This window comes from Colias philodice, chromosome 24 (assembly GCF_061535455.1).
Source record: "Colias philodice isolate Cphi_HAF_F1 chromosome 24, ilColPhil1 Martin Lab GWU primary, whole genome shotgun sequence".
Lineage (NCBI taxonomy): Eukaryota > Metazoa > Arthropoda > Insecta > Lepidoptera > Pieridae > Colias > Colias philodice.
In genome coordinates, this window is record NC_143109.1 from 5515443 (window position 1) to 5533175 (window position 17733).

General features: G+C 32.3%; 2 protein-coding genes across 4 annotated transcripts; one reads left to right on the forward strand and one right to left on the reverse strand.

Moving 5' to 3' along the window:
• Nucleotides 1-889: 889 nt before the first annotated feature.
• On the reverse strand, nt 890-8323 carry LOC149477731 (uncharacterized). 2 transcript variants are annotated; one of them, XM_089710396.1, is made up of 14 exons: nt 8271-8323; nt 8075-8199; nt 7754-7861; nt 7176-7380; nt 6188-6370; nt 5810-5979; nt 5518-5603; nt 4896-5021; nt 4177-4293; nt 3420-3572; nt 3031-3105; nt 2691-2802; nt 1978-2082; nt 891-1554 (listed from the first exon to the last, which is right to left on the reverse strand). In XM_089710396.1, the coding sequence occupies exons 2-14, from the start codon at nt 8177-8179 to the stop codon at nt 1378-1380; spliced, it is 1722 nt and encodes a 573-aa protein (XP_089566522.1). In that variant the 5' UTR covers nt 8180-8199; nt 8271-8323; the 3' UTR covers nt 891-1377. The 2 variants fall into 2 exon arrangements, with proteins under 2 accessions (XP_089566523.1, XP_089566522.1); XM_089710397.1 differs by lacking the exon at nt 1978-2082 and having other exon boundaries at nt 890-1554; nt 8075-8312.
• Nucleotides 8324-9601: 1278 nt separating this feature from the next.
• On the forward strand, nt 9602-16039 carry LOC149477732 (uncharacterized). 2 transcript variants are annotated; one of them, XM_089710270.1, is made up of 8 exons: nt 9603-10148; nt 10457-11096; nt 11635-11780; nt 12098-12222; nt 13968-14085; nt 14777-14892; nt 15263-15397; nt 15785-16039. In XM_089710270.1, exons 1-8 carry the CDS (start codon nt 10041-10043, stop codon nt 15825-15827), a joined length of 1431 nt encoding a protein of 476 aa, XP_089566396.1. In that variant the 5' UTR covers nt 9603-10040; the 3' UTR covers nt 15828-16039. The 2 variants fall into 2 exon arrangements, with proteins under 2 accessions (XP_089566397.1, XP_089566396.1); XM_089710271.1 differs by lacking the exon at nt 15785-16039 and having other exon boundaries at nt 9602-10148; nt 14777-14888; nt 15263-15350.
• Nucleotides 16040-17733: the final 1694 nt, after the last annotated feature.

Sequence of the window (17733 nt, forward strand, 5' to 3'; positions counted from 1 at the left end):
AACAATATTTCAGAAAGATTGTATTAATTGTATCTGTTGAATTAAAATCAAATCTATGTATATATGTTGTACTCATTATTTTCTAATCAGATTGTACATCCCAATGCGAATGCATTACTTAGTTAAATGTTATAATATACAATTAAGAACATCCAAAAATAAAGTGTCCACGTAAATAATATTTAGCAGTGCAATATCTGTAATTATATATTTATGAACAAATAATTACATCAGATTTAATAATCGCAATTATTTTGAATGTACATATGAATAAAGATTCCATCATAATATTAATAATCACAATTGTTTTATTTCCCATTTGTTGCAACCCTAGCGTATTTTCGTGTGGCAGCGTCATTACCTACGCTGGCGGCGGCATCGCGCGACATCAAAGGCGATTCCTTACTGTAGGAAATAATGGTAATACTGTGGTATAACTATGTACAGTGGAAATTTTCTATAGACCCTGAAGAAAGGTACTTTCAATATTGGAGAAAGCAAATTTTGCTGATAGGAAACATTCCCTTATTGTACAAACCAGGATTTAAATGTTTCTAAAATTCACTTACTATCTGTAACATGACCACGAGGTCGGATTACTGAATCCAGGTAATGACTGCATTATTGCAATATTTATTAGTCTTTGTAAAAAAATATGCTCCTGATACTACTTTAATCAGGTTTCGAAATTATATTTCAAAAAAAAATTAACGATTATACCCAAGTTACAATTAACTAGCATAGTTCTAAGCAAAGGTTTTGACAAATCGTTTATAGGATAATAGTATTGCCATATGAAGATGAATGTACAAAAAGGGTGAAAAATAAAACATTCATTTAATAATAAAAATTCAATATATTACTCTAATAAATAAAATTATTCACATTAACAATATGTAATTGTATTATTTATGAAATTGTGTTAGGAAGAATTTTTTAAATGAAGCAAGTCATTAGTATTTTTCTGACTTCCTGATCTTGAAAAAAACTATTGTGTTAAGTTTTTCAGAATAACACACAATTTATGGATACACACATAGTCCTGATGAAAAAAATTTCATTTTTTTTTTAAATATTAAGTTACTCTGGTAGTAAGTCTGGTCTAGATTGACTTTACGATAGCAACATAGTTTTTATCAGTGTTTCTTGTGTAATTAAACGACATTTTCTGTTTGTCTTTTCAGGCGCTTTTATAGATGCCATATTTTATTTATTAAGACCGCAATACATTTCAAAATTAAAATGCGATGTTCCACTTTGCAAGCTTCGCTGCTATTGGTCAATCGGTTCTTCCATTCTTCAATTGAATATATCCTAAAGAACCTGTTCTTTGAAGGATTCTCGATTCTATGCCCTTGTATTAAGGTTTAGTTCACGTTATCTTAAAGCAGTAGTTGCGGTCTTCGGTCGTCCGTCTCTAGTGAGTTTTAAATGCACTAACTTCATGTGTGTATTGAGAACACCTGATTGGCTGAATTGTGCTAAACATTTTGTACATTTGAACGGCCGCTCGCCTGTGTGCGTGCGCATGTGTGCTTTGCGGGTGCAGTTTCTCTGTAAAAATGAAATAATTTTCAATTGGATCATTTGTTATTGTAGTAATAATATTAGTTAGTTAAAAAGATAATTCTCGAATTGATAATATTATGGCAATAAATCTTTATCTTTATCTTAAAATTTCAGTTATTTTTAAACAAATAGAAACAAATACGGTTTTCTAAAAATATTTCATTATTGTATTCAACATATTCTGCTATAAGTATTTTTCTTAAAAATCAAATCGTATCAAAGGAGTATACAAATGTTTTTGACAGTGACAACATTTATGCTGAACTGACCCAATCGATGTTTTCACAATTTATTTTCTATACTGCAATACTTAACATATTATGAAATAACAATACCCAATCTTTAATTACAAACTAATTATTTATCTACAATACTTAAAATCCTATTAAATAACAATATAAAGCTCACCATAAACACTTTATCGCACATGGAACAGGGAAACACCCGCGGTCTGGTCACACCTTCGTGCGTGTACCGTTTGTGGTCTGTTAGCGACCATTGGTTTACATATGCCTGTGTTTAATTAACAAATATATATATCTATTATTTATGAATATTAGTAAATTTTAAGTGTCCGTCTTAGAATAAACTATCTTTATTAGGAATGTGGTTCAAACTTATGGTTAATAACTTATAATTTTATATCTATACTAATATTATAAAGAGGAAAGGTTTGTACGTATGTATGTATGTATGGTTTTCACGCATAAACTACTGGACCGATTTTGATGAAATTTGGCACAGATAATATGTAGACCCTGAGAAAGAACATAGGTTACCTTTTATTGCGAAATATGTACCACGGGCGAAGCCGGAGCGGACCGCTAGTTGACAATAATTATGTATCTATGTATGTTCCAGTAATGAATTAAACTCAATTTTAATAAACTTAATGTCATTTTAAATACTTCATAAAATATATATATACAGGGTGTGCCATAATGAATGGATAATCTGGTAACTGGAGATAGAGAATGATGTGGCCGTCAAGAAAAATAATTTTTAATAAACGTATTTTTTCGACATATTCGATATTTTAGAAAATTCTCTATCTTTTGTTACATACCAGATTATTAATTACGCCACACCCTATATATTGGTTGTATTTTTTGATTACTTACCTTATCACATTTATCACATTGGAACGGTTTAATGTTGAGATGAATTCTGTTCATGTGTCTCTCTAAATCCCGCTTTATTCCAAACCTCTTGGCACAGTGTTCACATTGCAATCTATAAAATTAAGCAGCCATTTAATTAAGGGCCTAGCCCGTTTGTTTATAACATTTAATTAATATAAGTATTCATACAGATAAATTGTGTCAAACTACATGTTTTTACAATGAGCATTATATGCATATAATTTTTTTTTTTTTTAAATAATAAACGACACTATGGGAATGCCAAATTTCGCCTAGTTTTTCAAAATATCAATAAGTGTGGGTAGTTAAAAATACTTACGGTAACTCAACATACTGAACGTGTGGCGATGTTTTATTTAGGTGTTGTTTTAATGACATTTCCGTTTTGAAATTTCTAAAATCAAAAGAGAAAATATTTTATTTTTTACATTTTTTAGTTCCACACTTTCTTAGATGTGAGATATATTTGAAAAATCTGTTTTTCAATATGAAAATTAAGATAGTATAATTAAAAATATCATTGCGAAAAGACAAACCAATAGGTACACATATAAATATAGGTTATAGATACAGGTATAGATATAAATATAAATGCAGATAAAATATCTACATAAATAAAAGTACAGATAAAACACTGATATAAATATAAATACAGATACTCGATCGAATAAAACTTATTACACTACTACCTGCTAAATGAATACCTACTTATTACACTCGACGCAATAATAATTCTTAGTATTTGAATGTGTTTCTATATGAATCCTCAACGACGCAGCGGAATAGAAGCCCTTACCGCACTGGGGGCAAATATGCCCCTTCGTTTGAGGCACACCGTTGGACGCTTGCTTCGCGTGTTTCCTGAAAATTATCTATATATCTTCTTCTAATATATAAAATTCTCGTGTCACAATGTTTGTCCTCAATGGACTCCTAAACCACTTAACCGATTATAATAAAATTCGCACACCATGTGCAGTTCGATCCAACTTGAGAGATAGGATAGTTTAAACAAGTAGGTACCACGGGCGAAGCCGGAGCGGACAGCTAGTACATATTATATAAATTAAGTATATTTGAAAGTAAAACTTCTTTAGGCGCGTTGAGAGTAAAATTTCAAGGTCGCGTCATGGCAATACCGTCACGTCACAGAGTAAGGCGGCGATTTGGTATCTTTGGATCTTACCAAAGAAGTTTCACTTCTGACATGTGTGCTCGGCACTCACGCTCTTTTTTATATCATTATCTATAGATTTATAACAATACCTGAACTAGGTGTTGCCATAAATATAATCCATTTTATTAAGCGAAAAAATTATCATTATGTAGATTGTCATTCAAATCTATTCAAAATCATTTCATGGCAATAACATCACGTTTGGAGTATCCTTGAATCTTGCCGAAGAAGTTTCACTTCTGACACGTGTTCTCGGCACACACGCTATTTTTTATTTATTATACTTACTTTAGTAAATGCACTCTTAATGAATCAGCATTTACGTAGTTTTTATGGCAATAGTCGCAAGTGACGCGCCGCAGTTTGTGTGAATAATACATGTGTTTCCTTAACGATACTTTTCGCCTGAAATAAATTTCATAAATATAATAATTATAGAGTATATGAGCAGTTAAATAGCAGTGTAGTAGTCAGTTTGTGGCCTTTATTAGTTAGTGTTAAAGGAAATTCTCTTGAGTGAGATATGCCCTATCTCTTTAGCCTACATATTTAAAAGGCATGTACGAAGGTTTAAAAAAAGGCGAGTAAAAATTTGAATATAGCTCATAAATAGCAAGACATAATTATTTTAACTGAGACCATTGTCCTAGTAAAAGATTGGCCGTTTTTTAAACAGCGAAGTTTCACAAAGAGGCTGAGATACTAATTGAACAACTGATTAAGCTAGTTAATATTTTTTCGCCATTTAATAAAGAGGCTAGGCTATTTATTGAACGACTGACAAAGCTAGTTGGATGCAACCTATTTAATTAAGAACTAAATAAAATAAAAAATAAATAAATAAAATTGTTTTATTTCAGGAAATGTCCCTTCCCATATGCAAGTTACAAATTACAATCAAAATACTACTAAATGTATAATATTATGGTTATGGATTTTTATACTAATCTTATTTTTCATCAAAAACGTTAAAATACGTTACTTCATCAATACTTATTTATACTTACTGAAATATCCGTTTACAGAGTGAGCAAGAGAACATTTCTTTTTCATTCGAATGCACCGTATTATAGTGACATTTGATAGTTTCTCTACACACTCGCATTATGCCACATACAGTGCATTTGTATCGACTGAAATAAAAATAAGTGTTAAATAATTACTTATTCTACTAACAAATGGATCTAAATAAAAAAAATAATGTAAGTAATAAAATAAAAAATGTATGCGTGTACTAGAGTACACACGTAAGAAGTGAAACTTCTTTATGACCTTAAAAATGTCACGAGTATGGCGTAACGCAAAAATGTCACGCGTACGGCGTAACGCAAAAATGTCACGCGTACGGCGTAACGCAAAAATGTTACACTAAATTTTTGTCCAACCCCGATAAAGAAGTTTCACTTCAAATAGTGAAAATCATGTTATGTGACATGATGTGATGTGATGTGATGTCATGCCATATTGCGATGTGGTGTGATGTGTTGACATATGAAAACAACATTCACATTTAATAAGGACATGCCAAATTGTTTTTAATTTTTTTATCAATGTATCATAATATAGAATATGAATAAAACTCTTTTTAAGAAGTATTTTCATTTAAAATTAAATCATTATAATACCTACATTTTATGATATTTCTCATGGCTCCTTAATTTCTCGACCGAAATGCACCTTTGTTTACACATACCACATTCATATTCACCATTTGTCTGAAATAAATATTATTAACATAATAAATATCTGTAATATTTTGTTTTGTGAAAATTATTTTCTAAAATTTCGAATGTATGTGATGTGATGTGCTATGCTGTGCTGTGAGATGAGATGAGATGAGATGAGATGGGATGGGATGGGATGGGATGGGATGGGATGAAATGAGACATTATGCTCTCGTTATGCTTGTTATACTTCATACCTCACTGTGTTTCTTCATATGTTTCTCATAAATATCTTTAAACGCGAAACCTTTAACGCAATCCTCACACTTATAAATTGAATTTAAGTACAGCTTTTTCTTTGCTAATAATTCTCTTTCCTTCATAAATTGCGCCTTTGTTATGTATACTGTGTCTACTTTTTGTGCATCTAGAAAAAATCTTAAGAACTTATTATTAGGTAACGAATATATGTTTAGTTACATTTATTTGAAATTAAAAAACATCCAACATGCTTACAAAGCAACAACATTAAGGTCAGTATACAATTTAGACTAAGATTTATTAATTACTTATGTCAAAACAACAAAAATCAGTATCAACTAAATTATATTACAATAAAAAATAAACAATAATACCTTCTATGTCACATGGTGAAATGCATTCTTTCCTCTTAATTTTCGGCTTCTTCTTGAGTTTTGTAGCTGTCTTAATTAATTTATTTACAGATTTTTTATCAATGCTATCTATTAAATCATCTTCAAACTTTACTTCCTCTGTGCTTTCATTTTCTCCTTTTATTGACAGTGGCTCATCATAATCTGTTGATTAGAAATATATAATATATAAATTGTACTCTATTACACCAAACATTGATAGACTATATGTACTAATAATTTCCATATTTGAAACCAATAGAGAAACAAAAATTTAATTCAATGATAATATGTGCATATTAAGAACGAGCTGCTCCGCGGTTTTACCTGTAGTGCTCCGCTCCTGTTGGTCTTAGCGTGATTATATATAGCCTTAAGCCTTCCTCGATAAATGGGCTATCTAACACCGAAATAATTTTTCATTACGGATCAGTAGTTCCCGAGATAAGCGCGTTCAAACAAACAAACTCTTCAGCTTTATAATATTAGTATAGATAGGAACATTTTTACTAAATATGCGCTTTCAATTCATGCTTTCGTATTGTTACGTGCGTTGTTCGTACAGCGCGCGGACGATCCTCTTTGTTCATACAAAACGCTCCATGCGACAACAGTGCGGCACAGATACCGCGGATGCAAAAATTGAAAGTGCCCTAATTTAAAAAATATCACTTATTAGATCTATTTATAATACTTAATTTATTTTTACAAAAATTACAAGCCAATATATAAACTAAAGCTTTAATTTTATTTATTGTAAACTAGATAAAATTTATTAATTAACGGCTGATTTTTCAATCTTTCGTTAAAAATTATTTGTTGAATAAAATATTAAACTACCATTTCAAAAATGTATTCTTATCACCCGTATTTCACAGTTTACAGGTGACATTTTAATATTATCGTATAATACTTTATTGCGTGGTAAGTTTTAACCAAGGATTGAAAAATCGGCCCCAAGTCTACTAACCTATATCATTATCCGTGAAATCCTCATTATTCACATTTTCTTCCTTTTCCACCTTCAATTGGACTTTACTTCTATTAAACACTAAAATAGGAAACGGTTCTTCTTGTATTTCTTCGAAAACATCAATTGTATGTGTGCTTGCGTTTTGTAGATCTAATAGTGGCTGAGTCTCGAGCTTAACAACCTTTATATCTCCATCTGTAATCTGTTAAACTTTCCATTATAAAAGAAAAAATCTAACATTTATTTATTGAATTAGACTTCTTCTAGAAGCACTTTTGAAACGTCATTACATATTTTTAACATTTACCACCGATTTCCAGCAAGAAACTCTATAGTTTTTTTTAAGTTTATTTTTAAATGATATAAAAAAGGCTTTACAATTTAATCAATTGCTTGTTAAACTACAAATGGTCTATAAGTTTGTAAGTAAGTATTTTTTAAATTATTCTTGAAAGTGAAAGCATTTTTTAATAGATCCAGTAGTTCCGGACATCAGAACATACAAACAAACTCATCAGCTTTGTATTATTAGGATAGATTTAACATTAGTTGTCCGTACAATATATTATACTAACACTCTGTAGACTTTGCAGTAACAACTGGTTCCCTTGTACACTATTGATAAAATGTTCAGAATTCTGTGCTATTCTCTTACAAATATAACATAGGCTCAGGCTGTTAGTCTGAAATAAAATGTCATTGTATCAATTATCACATTATAAATGGTTATTAAAATACCAATGTCCAATATTTATTGTTTAGCGATCGTTGGTTGATTAATGTTCATAGGATTGAATAAACTGATTAATAAATTCTTGTAGCATCACTGGCCTAATATTAGTGTATTGTTTTATTAAATACGATTTATTATCCTAGTATGTAATAGTAGAATTCACCTGAAAAATCGTTTTTAAACTATCGTTTTGCACTGTATAAACTTGAGGAACATAGTCATCATTGAAACAGGCAATACACCGTTCGATGGGTTCTGTTACCTCCATTGCTTGTTTTTCCTAAAAAACTTAAGAAACATAGAACATCATTTCAGTTATATTATATTTTATAATGACACCGAATGTATTTACATTTTACGTTTCTGAAACTAATCAAAACATCGCAAAAAATGCCTTTGGTGATTGATTATTTGATTGACAACACAAATAGTGACAATATTCAATGTCAAATTCTAAATCTAACACAGATAATATTATAATATAGTTGCCACTTTATAAAAACAGTGTAGGTATCTAAAGATATTTTATTTATGAATTTGCGCATATTACCCTTTCCTAAATTTAGTAATCACTAAATTTAGAAATGTGCATTCATATTTCCCACGTTATCATCCTAAATACAGAAGTGAGGATGATTTCGCTTACACCTTTTTTTATATGCTTTTTTAGTAAGACTTCATAAATGAATCAGACAGTCAGAAGCACAGAAGCCATACCTCTCTTCTAAATTTACATACTGATATATGTATTAGCAATACATACTCTTAGTTTATAATGAATAATGGGATTTCCTTTTCTAAATTTAGTGGTTAGATTTTAAATAGAGATGTAACGATACCGATACCGATACCGATATATCGGCCGATATAATCGGCAAGTCGATATATCGGTATCGCCGATAATAAAACAACCGATACCGATATCAAACAATTCAAAAAACCGCGCCCATTGCCCAATGAACGATGCGGGAGGCCGCCCGCGCGTGCGCACTTTGTTTTCTGAAAAAACTCTACCAATAGTAAACTTTTACTAGGTACTGATTGTATGTGTATTACTTAAAGTTTAACTGACTTTGTAAAATAATAATACTAAAATAAATGGTTTTGTTGATTTTGATTTGGCATTTTTATTTAAAAGAATACGATTAACATAATAGCATAATTCACTATTTATTTTTCTACCAAGCCATCGATATCGGTATCGCCGATACATTACTACAAAATATATCGGTATCGGTATCGTATCGGCAAAATCATGTATCGTTACATCCCTAATTTTAAACGTAATTTATTCATTATATTATTATCGCGACGTTTCACACACTTTGTAGCGGGTGTGCTGACTGGGAGACTGACTTGATATTTAGTGGCTTAATTTAGGATGGTGTTTTAACGAATAAGAGCATTCTCAAATTCTTTTCTTCTAATTTTTCTAAAGCCCGCCATTCACTACTCGTACCGCGAGCCGAGCCCCGTGATATACCAATTTGTGGACAAATACGTCATCGCCCGCCCCTCTGAACAACGATCATACGTTGTTCTGAGCATCGAAAACACCTGTGGAAAACTCAAAACACACTACACCATGGTACCCACAGATGGTACCGATGCGAGTGTACTAGATAGTTTATCTATGGTATTTATTTATCTTATCTGTATTCTGTGAATGACTGAATGTGTTGTCACTTGTCAGTTGTTTATGGTTGTTTATTTGTTTGGACTTGTGTTTATACTTTATATATTTTTTTTCAATTCAAAGGTTATTAATTTCAGTGTACTTCTAATAAAATATAGAAATAATTTCATTTAATATCCCATTTCAATAACTCAAACTACCTGTGTCAAAGTACTATAATATAAATTTACGCAATCTTTTCATCGCTCATACAATATCTGAAGAAAATTAGATTATAAAAATTCGAATGAATGACAAATGTTTTGATTTTTGTTTAGATATACTTAATAGTAAAAATGCATTTATCGTTACACTAAATTTATACTATTATGATGTACAATAGGTGATTAAACCACCGACTACACTAAACAAACTACACTATTTGGAACATTTTGCTAAAGTATACATACACCTTTGCGCCAATTTATTGGAAATTTATTTAAAGAATAGAATCATGGAAGAAATATGCAGATTGTGTTTAAAAGACTGTACCAGTTCTTTCTACGAAATAGAAGAAGACTGTGCCCTTTTACAACAGCTGTCTTTCTGTTTATCTCATCAGGTATACTTCTAATTTACAACGCACGTTACTATGTATCTTTGTTGTATTTGTTCGTCTACATTATCTGTAGTTACTTCTTAAAATACCTTTAACCTTTAAGTCCTCAGATATACAGCTGGAATCTTGCATGCATGGTTATATTTTAATATTTGATACAAATATTAAAATTTTTCTTTATTAGACAAGCTGCCATCAAGCTGAATCAATATTTTTGCTAACTTTTATTTACTGTCATGCGAGCTTGCTTAGTTAATATGTACAATAACTATGATACACACAGACACAATTCTAATTAAATTTATTTGCAGCTCGCTACAGACAAAAACTTTCCAAAACGAATATGTGTAAGTTGCTCAATTCAAATAGAAGACATTCAGTCGTTTAGACAAATGATTATAGATAACGAACAAGTGTTGCTACATAAACTTGTAGAACTGGGAGATGAAAGGACGAAGAATTATCTTGAAGTGAAGATAGAAATGCAAAATGATGATGAAGCAAATATAAATATCGATAATATTATAAAGGTTGAAAATGAAGAGAATAGTAATGATAGTGCTAAAATGTCAGAAAATGATACAGTCGATAGTATACAAATAGCAAATGTTATTACTTTACACAGTCACATTGATAAAGATATACTTCAAAAAATGGATTATGAGGAAAAATCAGCTTTGGAAGTAGACGTAAATACATGTTTGATGTGTTTCACTATATTTCCAACTAGGAAACTGCTTTTGAAACATTATATGACTGAAGAGAGTAGTAAATATAATGAATTGCTGTCGAAAATTGATTTAAATGAATTGTCGACCACTAAAATTGTTAATGACGTTACAATGTATGGGTGTAAGAAATGTAACAAGGAGTGTAGGACTCAAAAGTTGATGACCACCCATTTGATGAACGTTCATTGTGAGGAGCGCTCGTTTGATTGTAAATTATGTGGTGAGCTTCAAATATTTTCAATATGTTATTTATAATTTTTTTATAGTTTTTGTTTTTATCATTTATATAGTTGTTTTTGCCTGTGGGTTTGTCGCAAGTGCAACAGCATAGCTACATAATCTATACTAATATTATACAGCTGTAGAGTTTGTTTGAACACTCTAATCTCAGGAACTACTGGTCCGATTTGAAAAATTCTTTCGGTGTTAAATAGCCCATTTATCTTGGAAGGCTATAGGCTATATTATATCATCACGCTAAGCACAACAGGAGCTGAGCAATGTGGATAATACCGCAGGGTACAGCTAATGTATATAATTACTAGTGGTCCGCCCCGGCTTCGCCCGTGGTACATATTTCGCAATAAAAGGTAGCCTATGTCCTTTCACGTGTATCAAAATATCTCCATACCAAATTTCATGCAAATTGGTACAGTAGTTTGGGCGTGATTGAGTAACAGACAGACAGACAGAGTTACTTTCGCATTTATAATATATTAGTATGATGTATATAATGTATAATGTAAATCTTGTTACAGGTAGGATGTATATCTCAGCATATGATATTATGAATCATAGCAAGTCTCATGGTAAAAAATACTACTGTTCATTTAAATGTGGATACAGCTCTTCCTATGCACATATACTAAGAAATCATGAAATGTTCCACAAAAAAATGTATAAGGTAATAAACATAAGGTTCATTCCATTGCCCTTAATAGCATTTAATTGTTTATAATAATTAATGTATACCTTTAAAAATATTGTTGTCGCCATAAGCAACTAGATTATTATCTATTTTGTGAGATTGCATTCAATTGTAAAAACTGTGATACCAATTTTCTTTTTTTCGCAATTTAATGCAATACTGTATGTTTTTCTTTCTTCCAATATGTTTTGCGAGACTAATACAAATATCTGATTGATCCTGCGAAATTGTAATTTTATATTTACAATTTTACGGTCACATTAATGTCACTAAAAACATGAATTGTTTTTCAGTATAAATGTGATATCTGTGGAAAGAAGTTTCAAGTCAGAACCTGGTTGGAACAACATCAAAACGTTCATACAGACGTGCGTAAATATGTATGTGATATATGCGGAGCCGGCTTTCATATGGATAGGTATGACACTACCTTATCACAGTATTACCATTATGGCGCTGACTCCACAAGCGAGAGAATCGCGGCGATATTATCGTCGTGCCACGCATTTCTATACACTCTCTATGGAACCGTCTCCACACGGCGATATTATCGCCGCGATGCGACGAGTGGCAATGAGCGTGCAAAACGTCATTACATCGTCGCTAGCCCGCCGCGACTAGCAACGGGCCCGCCGCGCGCTCGCGACGATCGCGCAGCGGGCGCGCTGTCAAACGCAGCGGCATTTCAGCGTTGCCTCTGGTCTTCTCGTAGTTCTCTTCAAGGAAACGTGGCGATACCGTTACGAGTCGCCGCGGAAACGCTGCGATTCCGTTACGACTCGCGACGATACGCGGCGGAATTATCGCTCGTTCGTGGAGATTATCCGACGATATAAGGGCGGACTCGTCGCGATTCTCTCGCTCGTGGAGTCAGCGCCTATTTCCTACAGTAGTGCGACGAATGTACTTGTGCAGAGAAACGGAGGGGAACTGGCGGGGGTCGGGCGACGCGGGCCGCGTAAAGCAAACACGCTTAGTTTGCTTTACCTAGTGCGAAAGGATGACGCAGTCGTATTTTTTGTGTAATAATTTTATTATACATAGGTACTTACATATTATTCTATTATGGCGCGCACAAACTGTTCGGTTTACGGATGTAAATCTACATTGAAATCCCAGAAGGAAACAATATTTCAGAAAGATTGTATTAATTGTATCTGTTGAATTAAAATCAAAGCTATATATATATATATGTTGTCCTCATTATTTTCTAATCAGATTGTACATCCCAATGCGAATGCATTACTTAGTTAAATGTTATAATATACAATTAAGAACATCCAAAAATAAAGTGTCCACGTAAATAATATTTAGCAGTGCAATATCTGTAATTATATATTTATGAACAAATAATTACATCAGATTTCATAATCGCAATTATTTTGAATGTACATATGAATAAAGATTTCATCATAATATTAATAATCACAATTGTTTTATTTCCCATTTGTTGCAACCCTAGCGTATTTTCGTGTGGCAGCGTAAGTACCTACGCTGGCGGCGGCATCGCGCGACATCAAAGGCGATTCCTTACTGTAGGAAATAATGGTAATACTGTGACCTTATCGCCGCGTGATGTAGAACATCGAGAGACAACGCACAAAAAAAATGTGTGCGTGTACTAGTGTACACACGTACGAAGTGAAACTTCTTTATGACCTTATTTTTCAAAAAATAATTTACTATATGCAATTTTACAGAAATACGTCGAACCAAGATGGCGCGTAACGGAAAAATGTCACGCGTAACGATAAAATGTTACACTAAATTTTTTTCCAACCCCGATAAAGAAGTTTCACTTCAAAAAACTACCTTATGGGCCCTTTTCCACCAATAATGTGTGAGGATGTGCAGGGAGGAATGTGTTTGAAAAAACCAATCATATCGCTTCATTTAGTTTAAAGTTTGAAGGGATACTATTGGCTATTTACAAACACGTTCCTCGCTACACATCCTCGCACATTATTGGTGGAAAAGCACCCTAATTCTGTAATTTGTATTGTATATATAGCTTTCTGCTCGCGGCTTCGCCCGCTTTCTTTAAAACCTAATTACTACATAGTATAAAGCAAAGGTCCGTCTCTTGTGTCTGCCTCCAAGGTCTTTAACTACATTTAAAAGTACCTTTTTCAAAATTTAATAAGTGCTAAAATGTTTTTTCAGATATTTAACATCACATAAAACTGCAAAACATCCCGAGACTAGAGCTAACAAGCCGTACACCTGTTCCCACTGTTCCAAGATATTTCACTCGAGAAACAGCCTAATTTTACATCTACAGGTACTTAGAATTATGCTTATAAAGTTATAAATAAATAAATATTTCAGGACAATTTTCACACACAGCACGATCTGATCCCATACTAAGCTTTCGCTTGAGTTATGGAAACCAGATGACTGATAAACATACATATTTTAATTTTAAATAAATACTTATATAGATAATAATCAACACCCAGACACAAAGCTAGTCTATGTTCATTACACAAATATTTTCCACGGGTGGGAATCGAACCCACGACCTCTGGCTTTGTAAAACTGACATGATTAAAAAGAGCAACTATGGAGTTTCTTGCCGGTTCTTCTCCGTAGATAGGTACTGCTTTCCGAATCGGTGGTAAATGTTAAAAATATGTACCTAATGACGTTTCAAAAGTGCTTCTAGAAGAAGTCTAATTGAATAAATAAATGTTTGAGTTTGAGTTTGAGGCTTGGAGGGCAAGGCCACTACCAACCAACACAACCAGTCAGTCCATAATAAAAAAAATATTGGGTATAGGTAGTATTTTTATTTAACTTAAATAAAAATATTTTTTACAAAACGAAACCGCCTTTAGATAGTCAGAACTGAATATGTATGTTTATTAGCCATCTGGTTTCCATAACACAAGTGAAAGCTTAGTATGGGATCAGGCTGTGCCGTGTGTGAAAATTGTCCTGAAATATTTATTAATTATTTGCCTAATTTCAAGGAAAATAACATGGATACTGATTACCTCTGTGACATTTGCGGCAAAGTGATGAAAAACTTGAAACAATTGAAGGCACACAGACGGACACACAATGTAGAGAGGCGTTATGTGTGTGGGTGAGATGGTTTATCTATGTGTACTTTATAATTTGGTTTATCTATGTGTACTTTATAATTCAAACTCAAACTCAAACTCAAACATTTACAATTCCTACTAATATTATGAATGCGAAAGTTTGTGAGGATGGATATGTGTGTGTATGTTTGTTACTCTTTCACGCTACTGAAACTACTTTTACTACTGAACCGATTAAAATGAAATTTAGCACACATATAAAGGGTAACTTGGATTAACACATGCGGGAGCTATGCGGGTTTTTCTTTGAAAACGCGGGCGGAAAGCTAGTAGAATATAATATTTATCTATTCGTAGTAAATAACAAAAAAGATGTGTTTCCCCGCATTCACAAATAAAATTTCCCACCAGGACGTGCAACAAGTCGTTCAAAAAGAGATACAATTTGCGACTTCACGAAATGACGCACACCGACATTAAGATACAGTGTGATTTGTGCGAGCAGACATTCGCACAACGGGGAGGTCTAATTAGGCATATAGCCAGGTGATTTTATATGTATATAGCCTTACTTTTGTGTTATGTGTATATTTTAATATTTATACATTTTTTTAATATTTATACAGTAATGTTGATCAGAAAAAATTAAATCTGTCAAAAAGTTCAAGCCAACTTGTACAGTAACACGTGAGCATAGTACTAAGGGATCCTGGGTTCGATTCCCGGTGGGTATTAAGAAAAAAATGTCTTGGTCTGGCAGCATACAGAAGGCTGATAACTACTTGTCCGTAAAGAAAATCAATCAGTGAAACAAATATATGTGTCGCAGTCATCTGGTCGGATCTGCTATTTGATTGAATGACTAGCGTGTTAATTGAATTACGTCATTCAATTGAATGGGAAATTTTACATGAGAATATTTTTCATTTTCAGAAAACACAAAGATGCAATTAATGCAGGCAATAAAGAAAAATGATGGTTCACAAATAAAGGTGTGGGATAATTAAGTCTTCGAAATGGACTATACCCAAATAATGTGTAAGAGCTTACCGACACGATCGTCGAGATGAATAAAGGAAATAGATCTTATTGCTATGCCATTAGTGCCGTTTTTCCTATAAAAAGTTTATCGTGTACTAAGTTATTAAGAGAAAATGTTATTCAATTCAGAATTTAACTATTATTATAGTTTATAATCACAATATTTGCTACCTCAGGATTGTAAATTTGAACAGGGCTGCCAAAAATAGTACAATATGTTGAAAATTATGTATTTTGGTTATTTATTGAAATAAAACACTCATTTTAATTTCATGACTTTTATTTATCCCTAAAATAAATAAGGTATACATAATCTATACTTAATATTATAAAGCTGAAGAGTTTGTTTGTTTGTTTGTTTTTTTGAACGCGCTAATCTCAAGAACTACTTGTCCGATTTGAAAATTTTCGGTGTTAGATACCACATTCAACGAGGAAGGCTATATCACGTAAAGTATACATCACGCTAAGACCAACAGGAGCGGAGCCACGTGGGTGAAACCGCGGAGCGCAGCTAGTATATTATGTGTTTCTAAGCTAAAGTTTCGATGGACTGTTGTTACTACAGATAACAGAACAGCTAAAAAAATCTTGATGAAATTTAGCACAGAGATAATCTGGGTCTAGGAATATCTATATATTATACAATAATAACATGTTTTATGCCGGTACCACGCGAGCGAAGTCGCTGTATGAAGCTAGTATGCAGTATAATAAAAAATATTGCTCATAACATTTCTAAGAATTACATGAATCAGCACGTATTTTACCATTTATTTAATTATTAAAGCCGCCCCCTGAAATAACTACAATTTTTATCAGGATTCTACTTGCGTACTAACCGGAAATCCTACATTCAGGATTTTTCTATATCTGTATATTTACAAGAAATACGTAGATAGTTACATTATTATGCAGGGTAAAACCACAAAAAAATACAACTTCCGAACCACTAAAAGTTCTAAGTTCTTTACTTATTTAACTACTATCAAAGCTACTATAAAGTATTCTGTGCTTCTGTGCAACTATCTAAATATATAGGTAATTAATAGTACCTACAGGCGAGAGATGCGGGTTCGAATACCGCCTCGTGATTCATTTTTTTCTATTGAAAATTTATATTATCAAAGCTATAAACAATTTATATGTTAATAAAGGAGACTGGAGAGATCAGAAATCATACAAACATTGTAACTGCTAAGTAATTATACTACGTAACATATGCCACAATAACAAGATTTTAAATACAATTTTATCAGTGCCACATGCTGGTCATATTTGGTATTAAAAATCTCCGTCACTCATGAATATTTGAGCTTTTAAGCTTTCTGAAAAAAACTTCAAAAACGTTTCAGTTTAACCAAAGTTTAACCATCTTACAAAGTACGATAATTTTCAAAAATTTCATTGTTATTTTCGTTTAATTTTGTTGTGATCTCTCGAAACTTTATCCCCCCTGACGCATTGAAATCAAGGACCTCTCAACTGTAATACTCGTATATGCCAGGCGCCAGTTACAAGAGACAATTTTAACAATAATTTTAGGCGTACCTACACAATTATTTTTATAGAAATCGCAATCTGTAGGGTCATTCATTTCATATCACAAATGCAATCAATTGGTCATAGTTTTAGTATCTATGTTTATGAATCAGCAAGTTTGGGGTAACTGATAAGATACGATTAAGGGCTTGCTTAATCGCTTTTTACCCGACTACGGCAAAGCAAAAGGAGGGGTTATGATTTTGACAGGCTATGTATGTATGTATGTATGTATGTATGTATGTATGTATGTATGTATGTATGTATGTATGTATGTTCATCTGTTCCCTCGTAACTTC